The sequence below is a fragment of the Cebidichthys violaceus genome, unplaced genomic scaffold (genome assembly GCF_023349555.1).
Source record: "Cebidichthys violaceus isolate CVI_PGR_0920_01 unplaced genomic scaffold, fCebVio1.0.p SCAF_2, whole genome shotgun sequence".
Taxonomy (NCBI): domain Eukaryota; kingdom Metazoa; phylum Chordata; class Actinopteri; order Perciformes; family Stichaeidae; genus Cebidichthys; species Cebidichthys violaceus.
Genome location: NW_027176372.1, coordinates 19,253,502 through 19,280,164, shown reverse-complemented (window position 1 = coordinate 19,280,164; position 26,663 = coordinate 19,253,502). Strand labels below are relative to the sequence as shown.

The 26,663-nt window shown below is 41.7% G+C and overlaps 1 protein-coding gene across 4 annotated transcripts; it reads right to left on the bottom strand.

The window, feature by feature from the left end:
- Window positions 1–267: 267 nt before the first annotated feature.
- Window positions 268–26,371, bottom strand: arhgef6 (Rac/Cdc42 guanine nucleotide exchange factor (GEF) 6). Of its 4 annotated transcripts, none has more exons than XM_068715037.1 (22): window positions 26,073–26,371; window positions 24,950–25,033; window positions 22,950–23,034; window positions 20,224–20,339; window positions 19,710–19,914; window positions 19,362–19,414; window positions 18,591–18,685; window positions 18,260–18,355; window positions 17,351–17,473; window positions 15,097–15,235; window positions 14,735–14,794; window positions 13,607–13,753; window positions 10,788–10,874; window positions 10,516–10,597; window positions 9,341–9,456; window positions 8,998–9,177; window positions 7,708–7,728; window positions 4,888–4,984; window positions 4,649–4,747; window positions 4,349–4,448; window positions 4,049–4,103; window positions 268–3,031 (listed from the first exon to the last, which is right to left on the bottom strand). In XM_068715037.1, exons 1-22 carry the CDS (start codon window positions 26,235–26,237, stop codon window positions 2,909–2,911), a joined length of 2,328 nt encoding a protein of 775 aa, XP_068571138.1. In that variant the 5' UTR covers window positions 26,238–26,371; the 3' UTR covers window positions 268–2,908. The 4 variants fall into 4 exon arrangements, with proteins under 4 accessions (XP_068571138.1, XP_068571139.1, XP_068571140.1 ...); XM_068715038.1 differs by having other exon boundaries at window positions 4,661–4,747; XM_068715039.1 differs by lacking the exon at window positions 7,708–7,728.
- Between the last annotated feature and the right edge of the window lie 292 nt (window positions 26,372–26,663).

Sequence of the window (26,663 nt, the reverse complement as noted above, 5' to 3'; positions counted from 1 at the left end):
ACCGATGCAGAGGCGACGCACTCTCACAGGAAGCCATCTATTCTAGTCACTGCTTCCATCCTGTGAAGGTTTGCTTGCTATCGAAATCTGAACAACCCACAAATTCCTGAACCGCACATGTGCCGAATGCTGCATGGAAAAGCCTCGTCTGGGTGGATTTTCCAGCGTGAACGAGGGAACATGCAGATCACACTGTGTGCGGCGGTATGTGTTCGAAACCTTTGGAGTTTTCCATTTCTCCCTTTCGTGAAATCAATGTCAAAAACGTATTATATTAAACTTTTATTAAAAGGATGACCATACCAAACACAAAGTACAGAGTGTCTAGAAAAGAAAAAAAAGCATTAAAATACTTGCAACAACAATAATTGCATAGAACAACCTGCCAAAAACAATACACACAGTGGTCTGGAGATAAACAAGATGAAACCGGAGCTCAACCTCCCACCAGTAAGTGCTCGCTGAGGATATTTTGGAGTTGAAAACTAAAGAATGTGGTAAGTAATGAAAACAATTTAGAATACAGGAACAGCAATAATGTTAATCTCAACAGGGAACACGTTAAGTGACAGAGACGCTGAAGAGATTCTGTCTGCCAACTGTGCATCCCACTGGAAATAACTAAAGAGCATCATTTTTCCAAGCTGATGTGCCCTTGACCAAGACACTATCTCTGCTGCAGAAGTACCAGTCCTGCCTTGTACCCCACACAGTGCTCCGACATCCCTGGAAAGATGTGCACGCAAAAAAACAGCACTTCCCAACAGTGTTGGAATATTTTGGATCATGTGTGATGAAACTTGGGACCTGGACAGCGATCTTTAAACAATCATCAATACCAAGAGACGTGATTAAATCGAGGCAAATGGCAAATGATGAAAAGCCCGACAGTGTGGCGGCTTGACCACATGGCGTGGCCCTTTTTGGTTAATAACAAATTGGGTTAATTCTTTTCTTATTATTGCAATTTCTCCAAATCTGGCCTTCCACGCTGAGACTAACCCAGAGGTCGGCCAGTAAAGCAGTCACTTATTGCATTTCAATTACATCCACAGCTGCTCTGCAGTGCTGCAAGAGTAGCTAACAGTGTTGACAGTGCGCACACACACACACACACACACACACACACACACGCACTCAACCTCTTGAGGACATGTACCGCAGTGGGTCTTTGTAAATAGGCTGCATCTTAAATAGCACGCAAAGCCCTGTATGTTTTTCAGACCCGATATATACCCATTAAGCTCGAGCTATTCTTATTGAAATATGACAACAAACCACCTGTAACACTTTATATATATATATATATATATATATATATATATATATATATATATATATATATATATATATATATATATATATATATATAAATCATGCATTTAGTCCCAGTCCGGTCTTAAACTCTCGTAAGTTTATCGATCCCTTCGGGAGGCACTTGAACATTTGAGCTCGACTCCTACAGCCACAAATAAATCTCTCGGCTTATTTCCTGTCTCTATCAGCTCTGCAGGACCCTGTTAGGAGGCCACAGAGGCTGCAAACAAAAACCTCTGAAATCTCAAGTCAGACTCATTATTAAAGTCATTTTATTTATTTTTTCTCTTTTGAGATGAAAAAAATGTCTATTTTCCCTTGGCCAAAATGAGGATGGTATTTGTTCCTGCCTTTACACAGTAATGTAGTTTAATAAAATTCCAGACACAAGTAAAGGCAGCAAAACTATATCAATAAGGCCAACACCACAATTAAATGCTTGGATGAACAATAAATAACGACTATTCTTTAAAAATTCAAAATAAAGCAAGGCTATGTAATTAATATGCTAAAAAAATCATACTTGAATATATTTTAGTAAGAAGAGTAGGGGAGACATCTTTGTCATTATTTGCGTTCTCTTGTATATAAATGATACATAGTTAAGCTTTTTCTATTTTATTAGGCAGCTGCATCCCTGATAGCTTTGGACTATATATATATATATATCTGAATAGCTTGATTATCACATTTCTGATGCAGAATTCATACTGTAGAAACACTGTACATTCATGCAGTTTTTAATGAACAGTCAAGGGCTGCTTTTGGAAACAACTGAATGTCGCATGATGAGCTAACCTGTTTGAATTGCCAACAACGCTTGTGATGTGAATGTCTAGAACGGTACAAAAGCTCAATGAATCCATTGCCCCACTGGGGGTCCTTGTGAAAAAAATAAAACATGACAATAACGAAAAAATACATGATGTGAAGAAAAGAAAATCAGTCCCCTTGATAACGGAAGTGCATGCAAGAGAACACCTATCAGACTCGATGGCTTCGTACTCCTTTTTCTATTTCCAACTGAAGCAAAAGAAGCGGCAGAGAACTTGTGTTTTTCCTTGTCCAAAATTGTCCCATTTGCTGGGGGAGTGTTCACAGTGCCAGTCGCCTAGAGGCAGTATGTTCGAAACATCCCACTTCACCATCTTGGTTTAGCAGAGCTGCTTTGTGGAGAAGCATGTTTTCTGGTCTCATCTAGTGAGGCTGGATCAAGAAGACTGATTAGATTTCATCAAGAATGTCAAATCAAGCTCCAGCACTTGAAAACGTTGAAACTCCCAAGCATCGTTGTCAGCGAGGGAGTTCCACTCTGCTGTGTGTGATTGAAATATGGAGACGCTACATAGACAGATACACAAATACACACACACACACACACACACACACACACACACACACACACACACACACACACACACACACACACACACACACACACACACACACACACACACACACACACACACACACACACACACACACACACACCTGACCCTCCACAAGCACGCTTACATAAATGTACACACACACACAGACACACACACACACACACAGCCACACTGGGACGAGGATGAGCGTGTGGATGTGTTCAGTGGCCGCTGTCCTCCCAAGCACAATCATTCTTCTGCTTGGCCAGTTTTCGAACCACTCTCTCCAGCTCTTTGCGAGACTTCTGCTCCTCCTCCAGAAACTGTTTCATCCACTTATTCTCCTGTAAAACATGCAGACAATGACAGTATTTGACGGGTTGTCTTAAGCCCCGTTCCCACTGGACAAAAAAAAAAAACAACCAACTAACACCCACTAACATCTGGCTTTAAAATAAATAAAATCAACAGACATTTGGACAATTATTAGGATTAAATAACATACAAAAACATACAATTAATAGTCTCTCCTTAAAGCCACCAAAATCCAGTCAAACAACAGAATAATATTATAGAAACAAACTTCATTCAAACTTGACAGAGGTCTAAATAAACCCTTAATTCACAGAGTTAGACGTGAATCATTATATGCGCTCCTCAAAGCTACCAGACTCCACTGACAGAACCTGTAATTTCACCTCACTGATTATTGAAAAAACACACTTCAACCTTGACAGAAACCAAATAAAAGTCATCACAGCTGTCTTTGCAAGTCTTTACACTGTTCTAACAATCGCCAGCCCAGGTTTGAGAGTTTGAATGAGAGACTGAATAAGTAAAATAAAAAAAGAAGTAACCACCATATGATTTTCACCGTTTACTAAGCCTGTGCTGTCAGACGTGACACAACAAAAGAAAGGAAGGTTTTTCAGTTGTTTAAAAAACCTGCAACATGCAACCTTTTGTGGAAAAGCGGTATGACAGTTTTTGCTTGATGCTTTACTTGATGATCGTTAGATTTGTTTCATTGAAATCCAATATCGGTTGGTCTCTACTACATTTAACCACATTCATAACCAAAAATGTCAACAAACACAGTTGCACCCTTAAGAAGTAGGACGTTGCTGATATATTTACATACATGTATGAATTTAGGAGAAATCTACGGTCGCAATGAGACCAAGTGTGGTGAAATAAAACACCTAAATGTGTACTATGGATGTTGTATTTAAACTAGTCTGGAAAAAGACATGTTATGGAGGCCAAATAGTCAAAAACTGGAAAACAGTGTTTTGGCCTGGGGTGTCACCCCTTAAAACACATCCAGTACATTAGTCAAAAAAATAATAATTCACACTTACCTTTTTCAGGTCATGAACCTCATCTTTTAGAGCATACACAGCATCAACCAGGCTCCTGAAAGAAACACAAAAACAAGTCAGTATTGCTAGACAACATGTATTTATTTTTCCCTTTAAAACATCTGCTCATGTATCATGTACAATCTGGATATCATGGTTATACTGCCTTTCAACCAAAGATCATAATGTGTGAAGATTCATTCCTCAACAGCCTGAAAATGATCAATAACACATTTCTGAATCTATTTGCAGTGAAAAAACAATTCTAAAGCTGTTTGCCAAAAGTAATAAGAGGCTTACTTTTCCTCAATAACCGTCTGCCCGTTGCTCTTCATCTCCTCCACAATGATCTTCTCTTCCTCTGGCAGAAGCACCTGAGGGACGCACTCTTTCCTCACCGCTACACACACACACACACACACACACACACACACACACACACACACACACACACACACACACACACACACACACACACACACACACACACACACACACACACACACACACACACACATTAATGAGGAGGCTTGATTTATGGCTCTATCAGCTGTTGAAGATGTGCAATCTGAGAAGGCATTAAAGAAACATTTTCCTTACATAAACGCACACCTGTGGTGGCCTGATGCAGGCTGGCCCCTGTGCAGTACGCCTCAATCACCCTCAGTATCTGCGCGTCCTCCTCCAGCGCCACCGTGCCTGTCGAGACCAGGGATGATCAATATCATCAACTTCAGCAGATGGTGACAAACGCATTCCTGTTTCGTACAACGGCATTACATGTGGACACTCCCAAGTATTAAGCCATCTGTCATTCTTTAGTAAGATAGAACTCCTACTTTTCCTCGTTTGAACTTCGTCATCAGAGGGCTTCCGCTCTTTCTTCCTATTGCCGGGCAGGAACTTCTTCATGGGCCGCGGGCTCTTGCTGGAGTCCTGAAGAGTCCAACATTAAATTCAGTACATCTCTCTAAACACACACGCGCACACACACACACACAAACACACACTGCATTACACACCTGTAAAGCGGAGGTTCCAAACCAAACAGAATGCAAGCTTACGGGGAAGCGCATCCCTTGTGAACAAACAACATCAAAAGAACAAAATTCCATCAACAAACAAGGCAGCAAGCGTGTGGTGATGACTGTGACCAACCCAGCCATGTGATCTACTGGTGCTATCCTGCCTAACGGAGCATCAAGAAAAGAAAAAATAAAAAGACATTTTTTTTTTTTTTTTCCCAAGCTTGAAATATTCAAGCTTTACCGGTGGGATACAGTGTTGACAAAGCTATGGGAAAGGAAGCCGAGGTGTTATCACATGATTTTCTGCAATCTTTCCAACCACAGTGATGCGGTTTTATGAATGAGATATTTTCCCCCCTTTTTTTTTTTTGCTTCTGGGTTGATTTAAGGGTTTGAAAACGAGCGCACTGTCTGTTTCCTCTCCTGTGCACAGTAAAAGCTGAGGCGTGATGAATAATCAGCGGTTTAGTCACGGTGATCATGCCAATGGATGGAGATAACTTATGGCACTTAAACGTCATGTTGTTATTATAATTCACATGAAGTGTCCTTCATGCCCTTCGCTGGAAATGAGAGGCTTAGTCAAACACGCAACAGGGAAATAGATGGTAAGCAGTTGTCTGTTTTAGTAATTTAGTGAGAATCCACTTTCACAAGACTCCTAAAAGTCCCTCAGAAGAATCAGAAGGAATAATTGACGACATCATATGACTTAGAACCGTTGACTATAAAATGGAGAGTGGGAGTTTCAGGCCCGATTTCACCGACTTCCAAGATGCATGGAGAAGGGGAAAAGTCTGAAGAGATCAAAAGCCCTCCTACAAGTGGTGCTTGAGTTTTGACCTCGTCAACATTTGAAGGGGTTCAGGAATTAGAGTGAATGCAAGCGCACGGCACAAAACACATTTTCCTGTTGTTTACTGGAGGTTCTTTCCTCGTTGGTTTGGTGTTCTCATTGTATAGAAGAGTGGGAGGAGAGGTGAAGTGGAGTGATGTGAAATTCAGAGGCACACTGTAATTTGTGTCAAGATTTAGCTCCATCCACCTGCTCGATGTACATCAATAGTGCTTTATGCGCAGCGCACACATGTTCTGTGATACGCGCGTCACTTTAAAGCCGGGAGATTGATATTTATGGCCACTTGAGAGCAAAAGAACGAGACGCTTTAAGACGTACGATTGCCTTATTAAGCCGTTTTGTCCAACGTGTTGAACGACTGCCTTTACATCGAGCAGACACAGAGGAGTCATTGTACAATTGCACATTTTGTATGCATGGAAAACATAGCTCCAGGAAACATGCAATCCACTCAAAGGGGAACCAAGCCCATTTTCAAAATTCATACATATTATTCCTAAGACAGTCCAAAATTATTAGTAAACATGAACAAACACTCTCACAGTTTCAAAACCTAGAGAGTGTTCAAATTCAAATCTGTGATGTCATCAAGTATTAAGTCTGGGTACTGCTCAATAGACGATGAATGGACCGTTTGAATGGAATTGCATTGCTTGGGTCCATGCTGATTTCCTGTCAGCGGATGTCATTCACATACACTGCAACAAGGCAAATGTAAAAGAAGAAAAGGCCTTTATGTCACGCAACTCAACTCGTTGCCGAGCTGATGCTCTTCTTTGTTATTGATAACTAACCAACCATCAAACTGTTAATGACATGTAATAATATTGAGGAGGGCTAACGTTAGCCAGATCTCTAGATAATGTTTCCTTCAACCAAAGTTTGTGTGTCTACATAAATCTGGGCCTTTACAGCCTTTATTACAGTAATTGCTACTTTAGTCGTCAATCAACAAAATTTGCTTTCGCTAACGTTAGCGACCAATATCTCTTTTGAGAGGTCCGGTATCAATTTGGTGTTAAAACCGTTAACGTTGACGACACATAATCTTTGTGAAAGTGTAAAAGAAAGAGACAGGGAGCTAAGTTTGTTGCACTGCAACGGGAAATAAACTGGGACACATTTGAAAATGTTTACGTTGATTTAATGCGAAATGGTCTATTGGGAAAGATATTAGAGACGACGGACACTAGCGAGACATTAGCTCATGTTCACAAATATTGATTGAACTTTCCAAGGCCATGGAAACAACATGTTAGAATTCTTAATTTAGTTGTAGTTCCCCTTTAAAAAGACCCATGACAGCATATGTGGGCTGCCGATTATTCAAATGTGACACATGTGCAAGGCAGCACACTCAGGACTGAATGACATTCAGTCCTGAATGTCGTCACCCCCCCCCCCCAGTAGAAATTAGTAGGCTACTACTGTTGCATGAGAACGGTCGTTTTTTTTTTAACTCGACTCCTTAAAGGGAATGAGAAAAAAATAAAGAGCAGACACGCAGGGCCACAGAAAACAGGAAACCAACAGATGACAATGAGAGAGGAGTGAAGCAAACAGAGCAATGGCATGCCAGCGCAACACTGGGGCAAACACACACACACACACACACACACACACACACACACACACACACACACACACACACACACACACACACACACAGGCAAACCCCATCAGAAACGCATCCCACCCCCACCCACTAACCCACATCCTTATCCACACACACGCACACACACAGATAGAAACAGAGTGTGATCTAACCTTACCTTCATGATATAAGACATCCTCTACAGAAGGCAGGATGGAGAAAGAGAGAAAAAAGGGGAAATGTGCATGAAAAAATACGACGAGTGAAGGGTGTGATAGAGAGTTAATGGTGAACATTTTTAAACCCCACTCTGCCATTCACCTATTCTTTGTCTATGCAGAATAGGTTGACTACTTCAAGTAAAAAAAGAGAGATATATGGAGAATTTGGCAGAAAGAAGGTTATGCATTCAGAGGACTATACATGCATTCTTTGCAGGGCAGAGTAAAAAAAAAAAGAGCCAAATAGCTACAAGTCTGCTTGGTTCCATTCTCACAGTGGACAAGAATCAGCTGGTGTAGTATATGTGTGTATTTAGTGTTTATTAGTACAGAGATTAAATAATTTTTAGATTAGAGCTTTAAAAAAAAAAAAAAAAAAAAAAGTTGCATGTGTACTGTATTCAACACGTCCCTCGACTGTCCACGCTAACAGAAAGTTTGAAAGCGCTGACTGATAACTTTGTCAAAGCTGCTACCTCCCACGCGGACTACAGAGTGAGAGCACCATCACCCTCAGAGCCAAGTGGCTTTTCACCACTGGTACACTCAATGCCAGTGAGACTTTGTTACTGGAACTAACCTTCTCAGAATACTTCTCATACTCTTGTCACTTGAAGTCGTGTTAAATATATTCTATTTCCTGCATTATTAATAACAGTCATGTACTATATTTAGGTGGCCCACACATTGTGGGAAGTACTAATCTACATATGTGGAGGGTTTTCCTGTTGACAGCACAGCACAACCTTTTTAGAGTCTGTGTGACCACATGTAGTTTAAGTTATGTTAACGTGTCAAACGCCACTAAGGAGTAGCTAATAAAGGAGCAACGGCAGAAAAGTTACAAATCTAACATTTATCGACAAATACTGAAAGCTTCTTTAGTACTATGGTACAAAAGTACATTACAAGCCAATAGATTACGACTGTAGGTAGTTGCTGTGATGTTCGCGGCCCGAATATAAATATAAATACTGCTGAATATGCGTCAATCACAGTCCAATACATGGATTAAAGGTGTGTGTCAACCTCACTCGTGTTATTTGTGTGTTTGGTGGAAAGTATTGTGTAAAACAGAATAGAGGAGGTCTGAATAAATTAGAGACAGAAAAGGGAGCCACAGAGAGGGACCTGAAGTGGAGGAGGGCTTCTTGCGGTTTCTGACTAACAATGTACTGCACCACTGCTTATAAAAGATGCACATCAAGCTTGTGTAGGCTTGTTCGTGCAACTCTACAACCTCCTACCTCTTTGTATCCCAGTGCAGCAGAGGGTTTGAGGGGAGGCGCGGGGCGCAGACAGCTGAGAGACCAGGGCTTGCTGATCTTTGGCGGTTCCAGGGGCCCTCGACTGACGGCGCTGAGGCTGCCCAGGTGGGACAGGTGAGTGGGGGTCCCGACCATGCTCAGTGGCTTGCCCTCGACAGTCTACATGAGACGATGAAAGAAAAGAAGACAAAGAGGTGTGTGGGAATCACGCATGCAATGTAAGATGAGTCTGTTTTTCACACCTCAGCATGTTGCAGGGTTCACTTTTGGTATTGTTTTGACGGTTTACTGTATACATGTGTGTATGTGTGCGTGTCCTAACCTTTGAGATGGTTCCCGCAGGGCTTCCTCCTTTGGTAAAGGGCTGAAGGTGCTCCAGCCATTCTTGTAACTCCTGGGCACTACTGCAGAACACTGTAAAACGATCGATCATGCCTCCTGCAGCACATGAACACACAAGCACACGCGCGCTTCCGTCAGCGAAAGTCACATATAGCTGACAAAAGTCAACATGCCACGACCACAACTGGAACAGCCAATTAAGCGAAATACACGTCAGCGTTAAGTCTACTTCACATGTCCCCCAAAAATTTAGCAACACACACGATTAAATGCAAAATGGACAACCTGTACACAAAGATGTCGCAAACAAAGAGAGAACAGTGTAAGGCAAGAAAAGCAACATGTTTTGGTGACTATTATAGTGGAGACCTTCACACACCGGGAGCGTGACAGATAAAGTACACAAAAAATGCAAAATACTCGCCTGCAAATTTTGTATGTCCAGGGCTTTTATTGTGAAAGCTAAGAAAGGAAGGAGTGGACCTGGTATGCGCTGCCTCGGTCTCGGTTAAAAGTGTGCCGCCTTGGTTTGGGCTACGGAGCTTCTGAGTTTATATAAATATATATTTAAAAAAAAAAGGCGCAGCTCAACCCCGTTTGCACAACGTGATTGTTTGATGCTGCGAAAGCTCAGAAAAATCTACTAATATATATAAATTTACTTTTGTTTTGAAAAAGAATTACATTACTTTTTTGCTGCTTAATATTCATGTTCTGTGTGAAAGTATTCATGACAAACACAACAGTTAAAAAATATATAATGAAGTGCAAATTAATCGAATAAAAAAAACACACCACCAGTATGTAAAGGCCTTTACTGTGGAAGTAAAGGGATGATCTGAATCAAATGCTTTATCCATATCCATTTTCTTTTTTTTCTGACTGTGTACAGCCACCAGCATGGATATTTGACAGGGAGAAGGACTGCCTCGACAGCTAGTTTACATTTAAAATGTTAAGTACTGTCGTATGAATTACTTTCCTGGGATTAGACGCTGTAAGAACACTAAGAGTTTTGAAGACTCTTTATTTGCCTGATGCTTCATCTACGATTCTTTATTTGGGTTTCAATCTAACACACTGTATTACTGCTGTATCTTCGGACTAAACTGAAGAAGATGAGTCATAATTTTCTCCAGAGCTTCAGATGCAAACCTGTAATGTCCAAGGCATAGTGGCCATTGTCTGCATCCTCTGCTTGTCTTGTTACTGTGGTGCCTGTCAGTGACAGTCTTCCCTGAATGGGACAAGCAAAGGGAGAGGAAATAAGATACCACCATATCATAAGTAGGACATGTTTTCTATATCTTGTTATAGCCTGAAATTAATGACATTATGTGCCCACAAAAATGAAAACTCAAACAAATGTGAAATAAATTCTCATGAAGGACCGATGTAGGAGACATAATGTATACTGTGTTGCTCACCTGATAAATAAAGCCACTCATCCGGGGACTGGCAGAGAGCATGACTAACACGTTAGGGAAAAGCATTAGATAGCGCTCCTCTTTTTCCTGCAAGAAAGAGACAAAAACGAAACCAGCATTATAGCGGACGCTGGCATATTTTAGCTCACGTTAGCAACTAGGGACTGGTTTGGCAAGGCGGTTGAATTGTTATATAGATGGAAAATAAGACGGGCTGCCGAGACAGTTGGTATGGTGACTAGTATGGTGGTTGGAAAGCGGTTAGCCGTGATAAAAACATAAAAGAGGGTGAATCCAAATGTCAATCTTAGGCTTTCTTCCAACCACCGACTCAAAGCCGACCCCTGCACAGAAACCACACAAGAAAGAGGAGATGGTTTTTCAGTATGCATATGGCCTACATACTGTAGGTGTCTGCAACAAAACAGGAGGGGGATGCTGAATTACCAAAAGAGGAGGCCGTCATTTTGCACACACGGTTCATTTGGGAACCCTATAACACATTTACAGTTGTGGTCAAAAGTTTACATACACTTGTAAAGAACATAATGTCATGGCTCTCTTGAGTTTCCAGTTATTTCTACAACTCTGATTTTTCTCTGATAGAGTGATTGGAACAGATACTTCTTTGTCACAAAAAACATTCATGAAGTTTGGTTCTTTCATGACTTTATTATGGGTTAACAAAAAAGGTGACAAAATCTGCTGGGTCAAAAATATACATACAGCAACATGAATTAGCAATTTTGGTGACTTAGAAAGTTGTGTCAATGAAATGAGCTTCATAGCATGGCCTCTTAACTTCTTGTGAGTGATTATGAGTGACTACAGCTGGTGACTTCTCTGAGGCCATTTAAATAGGGCTCATTGGATACAAACGCCCACAAACGCTACAATGGGAAAGTCAAAGGAGCTCAGCATGGATCTGAAAAAGCAAATCATTGACTTGAACAAGTCAGGAAAGTCACTTGGAGCCATTTCAAAGCAGCTGCAGGTCCCAAGAGCAACAGTGCAAACAATTGTTTGTAAGTATAAAGTGCATGGCACTGTTTTGTCACTGCCACGATCAGGAAGAAAACGCAAGCTATCACCTGCTGCTGAGAGAAAATTGGTCAGGAGGGTGAAGAGTCAACCGAGAACCACCAAAAAGCAGATCTGCCAAGAATTAGAAGCTGCTGGAACACAGGTGTCAGTGTCCACAGTCAAGCGTGTTTTGCATCTCCATGGACTGAGAGGCTGCCTTGCAAGAAGGAAGCCCTTGCTCCAAAAGCGGCACCTTAAGGCTCGACTGAAGTTTGCTGCTGATCACATGGACAAAGATAAGACCTTCTGGAGGAAAGTTCTGTGGTCAGACGAAACAAAAATCGAGCTGTTTGGCCACAATGCCCAGCAATATGTTTGGAGGAGAAAAGGTGAGGCCTTTAACCCCAAGAACACCATGCCTACCGTCAAGCACGGTGGTGGTAGTATTATGCTGTGGGGCTGTTTTGCTGCCAATGGAACTGGTGCTTTACAGAGAGGAAATGGGATAATGAAGGAGGATTACCTTCAAATTCTTCAAGATAACCTAAAATCATCAGCCCGAAGGTTGGGTCTTGGGCGCAGTTGGGTGTTCCAACAGGACAATGACCCCAAACACGCATCAAAAGTGGTAATGGAATGGCTAAATCAGGCTAGAATTAGGGTTTTAGAATGGCCTTCCCAAAGTCCTGACTTAAATCCCATTGAGAACATGTGGACAATGCTGAAGAAACAAGTCCATGTCAGAAAGCCATCAAATTTAACTGAACTGCACCAATTCTGTCAAGAGGAGTGGTCAAAGATTCAACGAGAAGCTTGCCAGAAGCTTGTGGATGGCTACCAAAAGCGCCTAATTGAAGTGAAAATGGCCAAGGGACATGTAACCAAATATTAGCACTGCTGTATGTATATTTTTGACCCAGCAGATTTGATCACTTTTTCTGTTAACCCATAATAAAGTCATGAAAGAACCAAACTTCATGAATGTTTTTTGTGACAAAGAAGTATCTGTTCCAATCACTCTATCAGAGAAAAATCAGAGTTGTAGAAATAACGGGGAAACTCAAGAGAGCCATGACATTATGTTCTTTACAAGTGTATGTAAACTTTTGACCACAACTGTAGGCTTAAGTTTAATTATTCACATTTGTTTTAAATAATGACACACTTCTGGGCATCAGGGCTGTTAATCGTAATAGTGAGACTTAGCATGAGTGAAACAAATCTAGAGCACTTCACCTCGAGGTGACATTCACACTTCCTCTGTCTGTTTACCTGCAGCACCCCATGCATTCTCAATCTAGGACAAAATATGATATAGAGATCTAAAATAAAGCATTTAGGCCGTGAAAATAATAGCCAATAAGAATTGGCCTTATCTAAATTTGGACTTAAGGAACACAATATTTATTGCACATTTCCTGAACTATTTAGAGTCATTGCAGCTTTTTTTAATTTACTGTGAAATTATGACAACTGCATGTCTAACTGTAAATGATATATTAAAGGGGAGCAGGAGAGGTACCCAGCAGGCTTCATTGAGAAATGGATATGATGATGTTAATGTGACAAGAAATGACTCCAGTATTCCAAAGTGTATTAGAGATGGCAAAAGAAGCTCATGGAAGTCCGTCTTACAGTCTTCTCTTTGTGCATGCTAAAGCAGATTTTGGGCTTCGCAATGCAATAAATCCATTGACACTTTCCCTTCCTGCTATCCTCTTTGACTTAACGGAACCCAGCTGATTCTAATCTACAGCGTTCTTCCTGTATTTCGTCAAACCAGACACGTCTCTCACCTCACTGGACCCATTTTTTACGTGGACCTGGGACATGTAGGCCACGTGACCCAGGCTCTTCATGCTGTCTCCCTCCCAGCCACGCACTGGTTCTGACAAGATCTGGAGCTCCAGGTTCTTGCGCTTCCGCAGCTCCTGGCACTGCGTCTATACACACACACACACACACACACACACACACACACACACACACACACACACACACACACACACACACACACACACACACACACACACACACACACACACACACACATCATTTAGTCAATAAAGATGCAAAAACATTTAATAATTCATTAGAACAATAAGAGGGCTACTTTGGATATAATTGGAAATAACTTAGAGCTGACCTGGAAATAGTTCATCTTTTTCTAGATTACTGGATTTAAAGAATTCCTTTCCAATTTACAGAATGTCAAGTATGTGACACACTCTCGTACAAGACAAGGTGGTTTCTTGTTTTTTAGAAATAATGAGTAATGAGCAGCAGGGATATTTTCCCACTAATACGGCTTTATAAAACGGAAACGTTTACTCCAATATTTACTGTGTACATTTTTGTTTTTTTACCTCTTTGTCATAAGTATATGGAGTAACGTGCAAACTAAAGCAGCATGTTTTGAGGTGCTGGGCAGGGGCTCTCCCTCCTCAAACAGGAAAAATGACATGTCATTTTCCACTGCACGTTGTGCAAAAATTAAGTTCTAAACACGTAGAGCCTGCAGAGGTATAACTAGCATTTCACAAACCCCTGCCTACCCAACCACTTGAAAACACAAAAAAAAAATGAGACTTTACAAATTACAAGTCAGTATCGGGTGAAGTTTTTTTTCTCCCGCTTTCCTGTGCAGCTCTGCTGAAGAGACATGTGAGTCACCTCCGCTATTCTTACTAGGAACTCCCGAGCTGTACTGAGGAAACTGTGTCTCAAAGTGATGTTCACTCAGGTACAGTGCGGTCACGCTTTTCTAAATCCAACTCTTCTAAAAAAGGTGGCATTTCAGTTCACACCCACTGCAGAAACACGATCATCAACATGCAGCACACACGGCCATTCTTTCTTTCACCCTCTTGCCAGCGCTGCGCTAATTTAAGCATGCAGAGCCCCCTGGATGTTTCCAGACTTACCACTAGGCTCCTGAATGCTGCTGTTGCCTTTACAATGTCAGCATAGTCCGGGTGAGCTTCCTGTGAAGAAAAAGCAACAAATCAACAAACACAGCAGCCTAACCTTAAATGTTAAAGCACATACCATGTATGCTGTAATATACGCATAAGACTCGAGGGTTTTTAACTTTCCATTGACATACATTGTCAGACATTAGATGCTATTTAGTTGTTGGGCAAAAATCAAATCTACAAATGGTTGGTTGGTTACAAATATACAGTAAATGTATAAATACAACACTGATATGACCTTTATCAAAGACATATTTAATTGCATATCATTTCAGTATATATTCAAACAAGTTTATTTCTATTTCCTGTACCTCCACATGTCTCTCCAGCTCCTGCAACAGCGTGGGGTATTTGTCGAGCCTCATGAAGGGCTTACTGAGACTGGTGGTCAGGGTCAGGATCCCTGGAGAACTGGCTCCTTGGCTCTCCATGAACTTGTCTAGTTCCTCACTGTCAAAACACACAAAAACAAAACGCTTTTTACGCTCCGTTTAGGTTTTTAAGATTCTTTTATGGGGATAAACTACAGTGTGCAGAGCAGCACGCCCGACGGTACAAGTCAAGGCTCAAGGGCTTCTCAAAGATGCAGATTTATGATGACGATAAATTGATGGCACCATAAAAGCATTAATGCTACCACGAAACATTGCATTAACTTGAAGATTTATTTCAATATAAAGTTTATAATTTTCACAAAATCTATCTGCGAGTCCAGATGGTGTACACACACACACAAGTATTGGGATTAAATACATTTTGCACAGAAATGTTTTTTATCATCTAGTCAAATTTCCAAAGAGAGAAATGTAATAACATTTTGCTATCTGTGTAATTTAAGTGTGTATATATATATATATATATATATATATATATATATATACATACATACATACATACATACATACATACACACACACACACACACACACACACACACACACACATATACATACATACACATACACACACACACAAATTGGTTTGTTTGTGCATCCAAAACAAAGATACACTTACATACATACATACATACATACACACACACACACACTACACAAATACACATTACATTACAGTCATTTAACAGACGCTTTTATCCAAAGCGACTTACAATTCAGTATCTATCTACACACCGTAGACGCAGCTACATTTTGGGGTTAAGTGTCTTGCTCAAGGACACAATGACATGAGACTAGTAGAGCAGGAGCCGGGGATCGAACCACCGACCCTCTGATTGAAAGGTGGCCCTGCTCTCCACCCCTTCATCACACATCATTTGTACCCGAACACTGAAAAACAATCCTGATTTACAAACTATATATTTCTTGACAGCGAACGCATGACATATCTAACCACTTTCTAAAGGTTTCCATGTATTTGTCAATGCTGTAAGAACCACTAACACAATGACAAAAACCCACAGCCTATCACACCTGTTGTGCATGTGGGAATGAACCACAGATAACTGTAATGGTGTTCAAAACATTAAAAAGACAAATTAGTCATCTTTTTTTGCACTTTTCCCTCTTGCTATATACTTTCACTTTACTGCAAACTTAAATGTGCTTTGAAAGTAACACCATTCAGAAGTTTGCATGATCCAAAACTTCAATCATACGGTATCCTGTAGCAACACGAACTGGTAACAGTGAGTAAATGTCACAGAAAAAAGGCTCCTGCAACTGAAATGCAAACGAGCTTACTGTGAAAAAGCGCCTCGCTTGCCTGTCTACATAACCACAATGACAATGTATCCTGTCAACAGTCTGCTTCCTGTGAGTAATTCAACCTAATCTGCAGCTCATTGTGTAGAATCTGACAAACCCCTTCCACATTACTCAATATCAATTAAACTTTGTTTTGCCATTTCACAGCGACTCTGATCAATGCGAAACAGATTAATAACAGCCGGTCCCACTCAGTGAGAGCGACGCTCTCTAACAATAACCGGGTTGAAGGGAACCTTCAACACTCAGGGGACTCGGTGCAACTGCTCTGTCTGAGTTAAGCTGCCTGGTCATTTACGGATTGGAAAGCCTGACACCGTGTGGTTGGAAGTTAAACTAATCAATGAACAATGTCAACAAAAACATATAAAAAAAACCATTACTGTGAATTAGACAGGTGAGTAAACAAAAACTGACGGCATTTAGGCGGGTTATGTTAATGGATTCCAACCTTTTTTTACACATTACAGGCTGCATGTCTGAGTTTTGAGCAACTCAATGAAATATTGATTATTCCTTCTCAGATCATTTGATTTGAATACATTTTAGGGGCAGGAAGAGTTCAAACAAGACTCAAAATTTGTCGAGCAGAATATTATTTTTCTCTTATTTCCTTCCTACCCTGCTGGTTTATAGCAGAGGGTGAAGGATTTACTACCACCACATAGTAGTAACCTTCATTAGTTGAGTGAGTCTACCACCCTGAGGCACATTTAAGTCAATCAAATGCCTGAACAGCAGGGCTATTACATTTGCACGATTCATCCCAATTCTCTAAATATCTTCATGATTAAGAATCAGACTCGTGTTTGTTGTGGCGAACGGCTGCGGCATGACTGACCTGTGGTCAGTGAGGATGCAAACAGCTGAAGGATGGCTGGAACAGTAAGCCAGGTACAGATTCTTGATCTGACACATCAGGTTTAAATAGCAGCCCGCCACTCGCTGCTGGCCCTCTGGGACTCTGCGAAGACAGAAGAAAGGTGGCTGGGTGAAAGAAGAAGGAGCGATATGAGAGAGAGTAGAAACGTTTGCATTGATGATATACTGAATCATTTCCAAATAACTGAGAAGCTGCCATTATTCAGGGCGTCTCAAATTTGATCCTGTCAAAATGTGTTTTACTGACTGACTACAGGTCTTTGACATTCAACTGATTTCTCATTAGATTAACAGATTAAACACAAAAAATTGTAACATATTAATATTTCTGAAACTGAATTTGATAGCGATTCCCAGGTCTTGAGCTGAAATTATATAGTTTACAGTATTTCAAGAACTGCAGATTCTTCACATTCCTACTGGCCATTTCCCAAAGCGTACCACACCTTCTAAAAGTTTGAATGTATTTATCTTGAAGGCAGCCATTTTTTTTTCCAGAAGTGGATGTCAGAGTTTTCCAACCAGTGCATGAATGCACCACATTAATGATTGCGAACATAGTGAATATAGTGGGCTGTATGTTGACTATGATGGATTAACTATATTAAAAAAAATATTTCAATCTTTGCAAGTTGGTTTCTGAGCCATGAAGAAATAAACAGGAGGAAATGTCTGCGAGGAAGTGATTGCAAAAATGTAATGAAGTACGGTACGCTTTGCGGAACACTTGTATAGTATGTGTGCAGTGCAGTAAATGACCTACTATAAAACATAAATGAATACTAGAACGGTCTTCCAAAGGCTTTTGACTGTGTACAATACAAGCACAGCAGAGTTTCCATGGAGGTCCGGGTCCAGCATGACTTACTTGGTACAGTCCTCCAGAGACACACACAGTCCCTGCTGGAAGGTGAGTATCTCCTCCAGGTTTCCACAGAGGGTGGCGCTGTCTGCACTGCTCAGCCTGAACACACACACACACACACACACAAACATATTTAGCGTTAGCGGAGGCAATAGCGACTGTTCTGCATCAGGCATGACGAAAGAAAGTACAGTGAGCTTTATCATCAATTAGAATTTCAGTAAATTAAAAAATATTGATTTATTTCTGAAATTTCGTTTATAGAATCCGCGTATAGAATTACACATTGCCCTCTGGATTAGACGATGCATTTCTTTCATGGATCGGATCTTACTTGTCGCTGGCTTGCAGGACTCGTAGATAACAACTGAGCACCGTTTGTAATTCTTTGACAAACTCCCGCTCATGTTCCAAGATGTCCAGTACCACCTGCAAAAGCAGCACAATCAGCAGAACCGTTAAAGTTGACAGAGTTAAAGAATGCACAATACTTCCTAAAATGTTCCGGGTAAAACTAGTTAATAATTATCTGGATTATTTTTGTTTTAATTAGTCCATAATACTTCATTTTGTTTTTATTTTATACACTATATTCATCCCGGAAGGGGACATTTATTTTTCTCTGCCTTTGACCCTTCCCTGTACATAGGGAGCAGTGGGCTGCCCATGACAGGCGCCCGGGGAGCGGTTAGGGGTTCAGTGTCTTGCTCAAGGACACTTCAACACAGGACACGTAACCAGCCAAGGATCGAACCAGACGACCTCCTTAACCCAGTGAGCCACGGTCGCCCATCAGTCCTTTTGTTATCTTTAGTTCACTTAAAATGTGAGGAAATGTTTGGCCTCGCTGATTTGACAATTATGAGGTTACTTACAAAATCTGTCAAAACTGAAAATTAGACAACTGAAATAAAATGAAAAGCAGACGCACTGATCCCATTGTCACTACGTCAGTATGAGCGGGCAGTATTTTGACTCCGATAAACAGTTAAAATTTAGGAGTGACGAATACATTATAAATGTGTTATCCACATAAAAACACTTGTTTTGCGTGTAAGCAAAGTGACATAATGAATAATGATATTTTCACATGAATTTGACTCACCACACTGTAGTAGTTCTTGGTCAGCTGAGTGCCTTTAGGAGACAATGGCTTCTCTGTGGAGGAGATAAATAAAAAGGATTAGAGCGCTACTCAGAGCTAATTCATTTATAATCATCAAAAAGATGAAAAAACAACATTTGTACTGAATATCAAAACATTTTTAACATCTAATTAAAAAAAAACTAAAATGACTGGCTTGCGGTTGTTTTCCTCTGCTACCCTGAGATGCCGTTCACATTCATGTCCATCCAAAATGTCTTCACTTCATCATTTTACCCTTTTAAACATTTGTGTTACAGCACCATCACACTCAGGAGTCCACGATCCTGATCGCGAGACCAAACTCACCGCAGGGTTTGATCTCCCGGACGTAGTTGCTGGGGAACCAGCCCGTCTTGCCATTGAGTGAGCCCTCCCACCATCCGCCCTCCTCCTGCCGCATCACATGGATCAGGTCCCCTTTATTGAAGGACAGCTCGTCCTCATTGTTGTGCTTGAAGTTGAAGCGAGCCTTCACCATCACCTGCCCACCTCCACCGTTCTCAGACATCTCCTGTTGGAGACACGGTCAAACAAAGTGGGTGTATCAGCAAAAAAACATCTGTGTGTTTGTAGCATTATAGAATGTATTCACACTCTTTAGCCTGCATATTTTGATTTTAAATTTGGCTTTGTGGAAAAATGTTTTGAGCTTTTCTTGACGTAGTTATTCTTCATTATGCAAGATAATGTATATTCATCTGAGGTAAACAACAACCAAATGACTAATTCAGGGTAAATATGTGCAATATGTGGAAAGTCAAATTGGGGTGAAGAAGCCTGTGAAGTGAGTAGATAACAGAAAATACAAGAGGTACCGTACCACCGATTTGGATTGTCTACGCAGAGAGCCTTTGGATTTGGAGAGTGTGTGTGAAGATGTCGACTGAATAGGAGAGTGAGCGCCGGACTGCGAACATGACCTCTCAGCAGCACATTCTATGGACACACACAGGAAACATGGAAAGATGTTTACTTTGGTTACATTGACGTCTGAACTTGTGACTCCCTGGCCTTGTTCTGATCAGGTGAACAACTTCACCAACAACAACAACAACAACAACAAACACACACACACACACACACACACACACACACACACACACACACACACACACACACACACACACACACACACACACACACACACACACACTAAGATAAAGCAGCTGGAGGAGGAATGGCTAAATGCATTCTTTAGATCATAATATGTGTCTCGGTGATCGCTCATGCTGTCTACGTGTTGGTTCAGCAAATACATTCATTCTGGTTACTCGACACATATTTCACAGTTTTCTCCAAACCTGTCTCTTATCTGAAGTGCAGTTCAGTGAAAAATATAAAAATCTAATTTATGTCGCCGACATGCATCCCCTCTGCGGTGTCATCGCTGTGCCTCTGCAGCAGAGTTACGGTGATTTATGGTCAGTAGCCGCCAGCTGTCCTGCAGCGGAAGTGCAATCCTTGAGGTGCCCTGACACAGCTATCAATTTTTGTCACTAGAACTCACTTGAAAAGTGACACACGGCAACTCCTGCAACCTCCTCACGAGCTAACAAGCAGAAACACATTCACAGAGGACATCAAATGCCAACTGGATGTGAGCCAGGTCCACCGTCTAATCCTTGTGCAAATCACAGAAGAAAGAAAATAAATAACAGCACCCCATTAGCCTTAATAACCTCTTATTCAGATCCAATAGGGGGTTCAGATCGGAGCAATAAAACTGACAAACGCTATTGTGCTCTTTCACTTACGGGCAGTAAAATGTGCTGCGGTAACACTTTGTGTATTCTCGTTTCATCAGCAGATCATGGGGAACCTATGCAATGTATGGAAAAAAGGCTGGAGAGTCCCCACTGCTGTCCTTATGCCGAGACGTCAGGGAGGGCCGACTTACTGTATATGATGAAAGCGGCACCGAGGGCAGAAGGGACGGTCCACGTGTACTGCAGGTTGGGCTCATGGTGGATCCCGCATGCCACTCCCAAACACCCACAGAGGAGCCTAACAAGCCCTTCTGTCAGCTACGCTCTGTGGTTACCACAGCTATTTATGTACGCAGGCTATGTTCACAAGAATATACCCTAAACAAACATTCATCGAAATGTCAGGAGCAAAGCCAGGAGAGGATAATTAATGAGAAACACAGAGGCCTCTTGTGCTTGATCATATCAACTAACTTGTGACTAATCCACTTCAAATCAAGTTCACTTCTGAAGACGGGAGAACAGCTGCTGGGCATAGCCAGCCTATAAAAGATTTGCATATCAAGCAGAGGCAGAGTACTGACAGAGGCTTCTGGTCCACATCTCACACCGTGGCGCGCGTCCTCCCCCCCCCTTCCATTCAAGTGCGCTCAAGAGATTGATCACGCATTAACAAAGTCACAGCGAGATATCCCCAAAGGACGAGAACATCGTTGAAACAATTAGCCGATTAATTGATGGGTCAGAAAAAAAAACATACGGCGATGAATCAGTTCGGTAATTTATCAAGCAAAACATTCCATAAAAAGTGAGGATTTGGTGCCATTATTGTAAATTGAATAACAGGAAGACATCCACCTTTTCTAAATGTTCTGACATTTATAGAGCAATCAATAAAACAGAGATAAAAAATAATTAAGAGCCGCAGCAACGCTAACATCATGCTGCATCCAACGTTATGATTAATCATGAGGCACGCAGAGGCAGCCGATTGATCCAGAAACGCTGACTAAACAAGTCTAAGGCTGCTGGTTCTCTGGCCGCTGTGAACTGGAAACTATAGAGGGAGACTGGTTTAACCCCTTCAGTGCCCCCCAAACAAGGACTCTCAAGCAAAGTAATTAGCCCATGGGGGTGCTGCACTGCGAAGCATTTTATGCTGCGTCCTTATTGAAGAAATGCTCTTGAGAAATGTGTGTGTGGGGTGTGGGTGTGTGTGTGTGTGTGTGTGTGTGTGTGTGTGTGTGTGTGTGTGTGTGATATACTACATAATGCACGTTGCTTCATTCTGAGCTCAATCCAAATGTCAAAAACATAAAACAAACAAAAGAGGATATTATTGTGGGTGTCTCAATGGATGCACATGAGTAAATATGGCACGCAGCATGACACAAACACACACTGCCATGCCAGCTGCCCACGGGTAACACACACACACACACACACACACACACACACACACACACACACACACACACACACCATCATGACTTACAATGGCTGCATGGATAAAGTCTGTGAAACCGTCATAGCACAAACATGTGGAAACAAAGAATCACCTGCTAATATGTAGCGGCATGTACTGCTTTTCACTATCCAAGCTTGTTTGTTGGAATGTTTGTGTCAAGTGACAGGGGAGGTAGAGTAATATACAGACTTCCACTGAAATCCTGATATATTTTCACACATCAGGATACTGTAACGCGAGACCAAATGCTACTACTCAATTCTATTTGATGCTGTACTTTCAGAGAGGACATGTTTTCATCAAGAATCCCCCCAATATGAGGGACTGGAGACAGAGAGAGAGAGAGAGAGACAGAGACAGCTGAACTCTTACCTTGTGTGGCAAAGTTGACCGCCAGTAAAGTGGTCAGCACCTTGCCAAAATTCTCGCCAGTGTATAGCCACTCTGGTTCAAACCCCTGGATGGAAAAGGAACCGAGAAGATGGCATCAGACCAAAAACCCCAAACACATCTGTTCATACAACATCCATCAGATGTGGAAGAAGAGCAAGTAGAAATTAGAAGCTCTTTCTACTGACAGCACAGATCTGAGCCGTAAAGCTTGCTGAGTGGACACAGAGACAGCACAAACAATAGAGACACACACACACACACACACACACACACACACACACACACACACACACACACACACACACACACACACACAATGAAACACACAGGGATTTGAATAAGCCTATAACAAGTCAGAGATAAAAGGTAACATGTTGAGCATGACCTATATTATTCTTAGTGGTTTGTGATAAAACAGACAGTACCAGACTCATTTGCAATTACACACACACACAGACACACACACACACACACACACACACACACACACACACAGAGACACCTTGCTCACTCTGTCTCAGACAGCTATCTTCTTTCCTCTAGCAGATAAGGTTTCCCATTTTAAATAAAACATCTTAAATATAGAGTTTGAGTAGTACAGCCCTGGTGATGGGTTATGTGGAACCTCATCGAGAGTTAAATCAAGTGTGACCATCACATCTGGAGGCGTACGTTCGGCCGTAGGGTCTACATGACTACTTACATTTACTCAGCTTACTTTTCATCACTTTAAAAAAAAAAAAAAAAAGCTACAACGTAACGTTATGCAAAATGATTTTGTACCACTGGTTTCAAGGGTCGAAAATACTGGGAAAAACCCATCTGCATTGATAAAACAAAATGGATGCATGTGGGTCTTACGCCACAATATTGACCCGGTAATAAATGTTGCCAGCTATTGACATCTTGACCATTGTCAGCGCCAGTAGTATCATTGAGTCATGTTTTGAGTGCATGCTACTCTAAATGACTGTAGCAGTGTGTAAAATCACAACAAATAAATGATCTCATGCAGCTTATAAACGCAGCAAAAAAATAATCTGTGGCACTGAGCGGTAATTGGTGCTTCCTCTTTCTGCATCTCAGGGCAGAAGTGAAAGCAGTATGACTGCTCTCTTTGTGCAGTCACAGGACAAGCAGCCACCATTTGCTGTGGCGGAAAAATAAAAAGAGAGAAAAAGTTCTCTAACCACGATCACATCACTGACCATAAGGACGGGTAAGGCCTGCTGTAGCACCACTGACATCCCCCCCGTCTTATAACATTGGACAGAGGCAAAAAAAAAAAACGTCTGCACCATGAGGTACTGGCTGGCCGCAAAAAAAGGTCTAATTACGGGCTAAGGCAGGGTTGCTGGATAAAAGCAAAGGGGACCTCCCAGACATAACAAGCCAGCTGGGCAGGACTACTGAACCACTTGACTTTGCAGTGAGCGAAGCTCGCTGACTCAATTAGCCGTTTAAAGAAACCAACTGATGTGACTCAAGACCAGAAAGGACTATTTCTGAAGCTGGAGGAGAAATTACTGTCCAGTGTGGCAGAAACAGGCTGGTACAGAGACAGGGAAAACTCCCAACATCTGCGAATGATTTGAACCTCTTCTTTAGCAATACAGCCCTGCAGTGTATGGCCAGGGGATTGTTTCAATCTGCAGCAACAATAAACAATATCAATGTCCCTGCAGTATGAAAGAGAACATGAATTTAGAAAGGAAGTAAATAATGTTTAAAAGTAAGTTGTGGCCATTTGAAAACTAGAGCAGTTCCCCCTCCTCTCTGGTGAGAGGGAGTGACTGACAGCATGGACGTGCGAGGAAAACAGATGCCAGCAGGGTAAGCAGATCACAACACAAGCAAGAGCGTGTCAAAAGCGAACACTGTGAACTGCTCAGGAGGGTTAAGTAAAGAAGGTAATGGAAGAGAGAGCAGAGCAGGCCATGTCAAAGCACACGAAACCAGACAGACACAGAAGTGCTTACCTCCACTTTCAAGGACGAGCATCCTTTTAAAAACTCCTTGATATTGGTAATGCAGTCGGCTTCAGCTCTCGGCTCCTGGCAATACTGAGCACACACACACGAAATAAATGTATAAACACAAACCACGACAGACACCTGACACAAGCACGTAGCGGTTATCTAACGCTGTCATTTCAGTAACACAGAAAAAGTAGCATTGCTGCAGCACATCCGAGTGTGGTAACCTGCAGTTAACTAAATATCTGGAGTCTTTCTGCGTCTCATTCGCGCATACATAATCCATTAACAACACAGAAATCGTCAAACTACCCGGATTTAAGGAAGACATCCGCTCACTTTTCAAACTTTCAAAATAAAGTTTTATTAAAGGTCGCGTTACGACGTTCGAGAAGGAAACATGGAGGACAAATTTGGCGTTTCGCTGCTTGTAAGTAAAGTCCAGGTTGTAAGACAACCACGCAGAAGGCGCAACAAGCTACGCAGGGTAGTTAATCATAAAAGAGAGAAGTTACTACTTCCGGTTTTGTTTTAGTTCAGCTGTCTTGACGCCGCTTTTTTTTCAAAGGGGGAGGTCGCGACGGTAAGAGCCGTTCAGGAGGAAGTGACGAACTGTCTCTGCAACTGTTATTTGTCATTATCAACTTCTCAACAAGCTAAGCATGTAGTTAACGTGGGGCAACACGTCAAAAAAAGTTGTCTAAAAACACTGCATCCCGTGTAATCCCCTGCGCGAGCTATCCAATATGGTCCTTGTCCAATGTTTCACGCGCTCTTCCCTACCGAATTTGTCCTGTTTTGGTGGGTGTTCACATCGAGTCACTCATGTCAAGAATGCGGAACATTTTTGCTCGGTTCACAGGAAACCACATCTTAAAATCTCACAAGTCACAACTCAACAAAATGCAGCTTTAAATTCGATGCATACGGCTCCACACCAAAAACGCACAGGCGGCTATTAAAACTTAAGGGCTCGAGCACTGTGAGCTACAAAAAAAACTAAAGGCCTGCAGCAGGGAGAAGTTCTTGTCGGTGTCATTTTCATCAAACCCCTCCCTTCCTTTCGCCAGGAGCCGTCGATCGTTTGGCATTTGTTGACTTAAATTGACTTAAATCAACAACTCACCTTGGGAGTGCAGCCAGGTATGAGCCGCTCCGCGAGCTTGCACAAGACGACCCCATCCTTTAACGATGTTTTCAAAAACTCCTCCGGATCCGCTATATTCTTTTTAGGCGAGCTGAGCACTCCTAGTGATATCAACCACGTTACCGTCTGCTCCTCTGGATTCATAGCTCCACACAACGAGCATTGCCTAAGCACGCATTGCTAAAAAAAAAACACACACACAACAAAAAAACAAAACTGGCGGCCTGTTCCGTATCAATATGCAACTCACATCCGCACTTCTGCTAGAAGTTAAAAAAAAAAAAAGAGGCGGTGGGGGGAAGGACGACGCTGTTTCTACACGCAGAACTGATGATCACCCCTACTGGCAAATAGGCACCTCAACAATAGACAGGAGTCGTTTTCCTCTGCAAAGCAGCACGTTGGCAGAGGACACTTTCTCTAATATGTTGCAAGTAGAAGTGCAGCAGTGATCAGGAAACACCACCGGGGAGATATCTGACGTGCATCAGCATGTTTTACAAAACACATCACATAACTGGACATGTGATGAGTGGGCCTGACATGTAGTCTGCTCACAAAAAATAAATT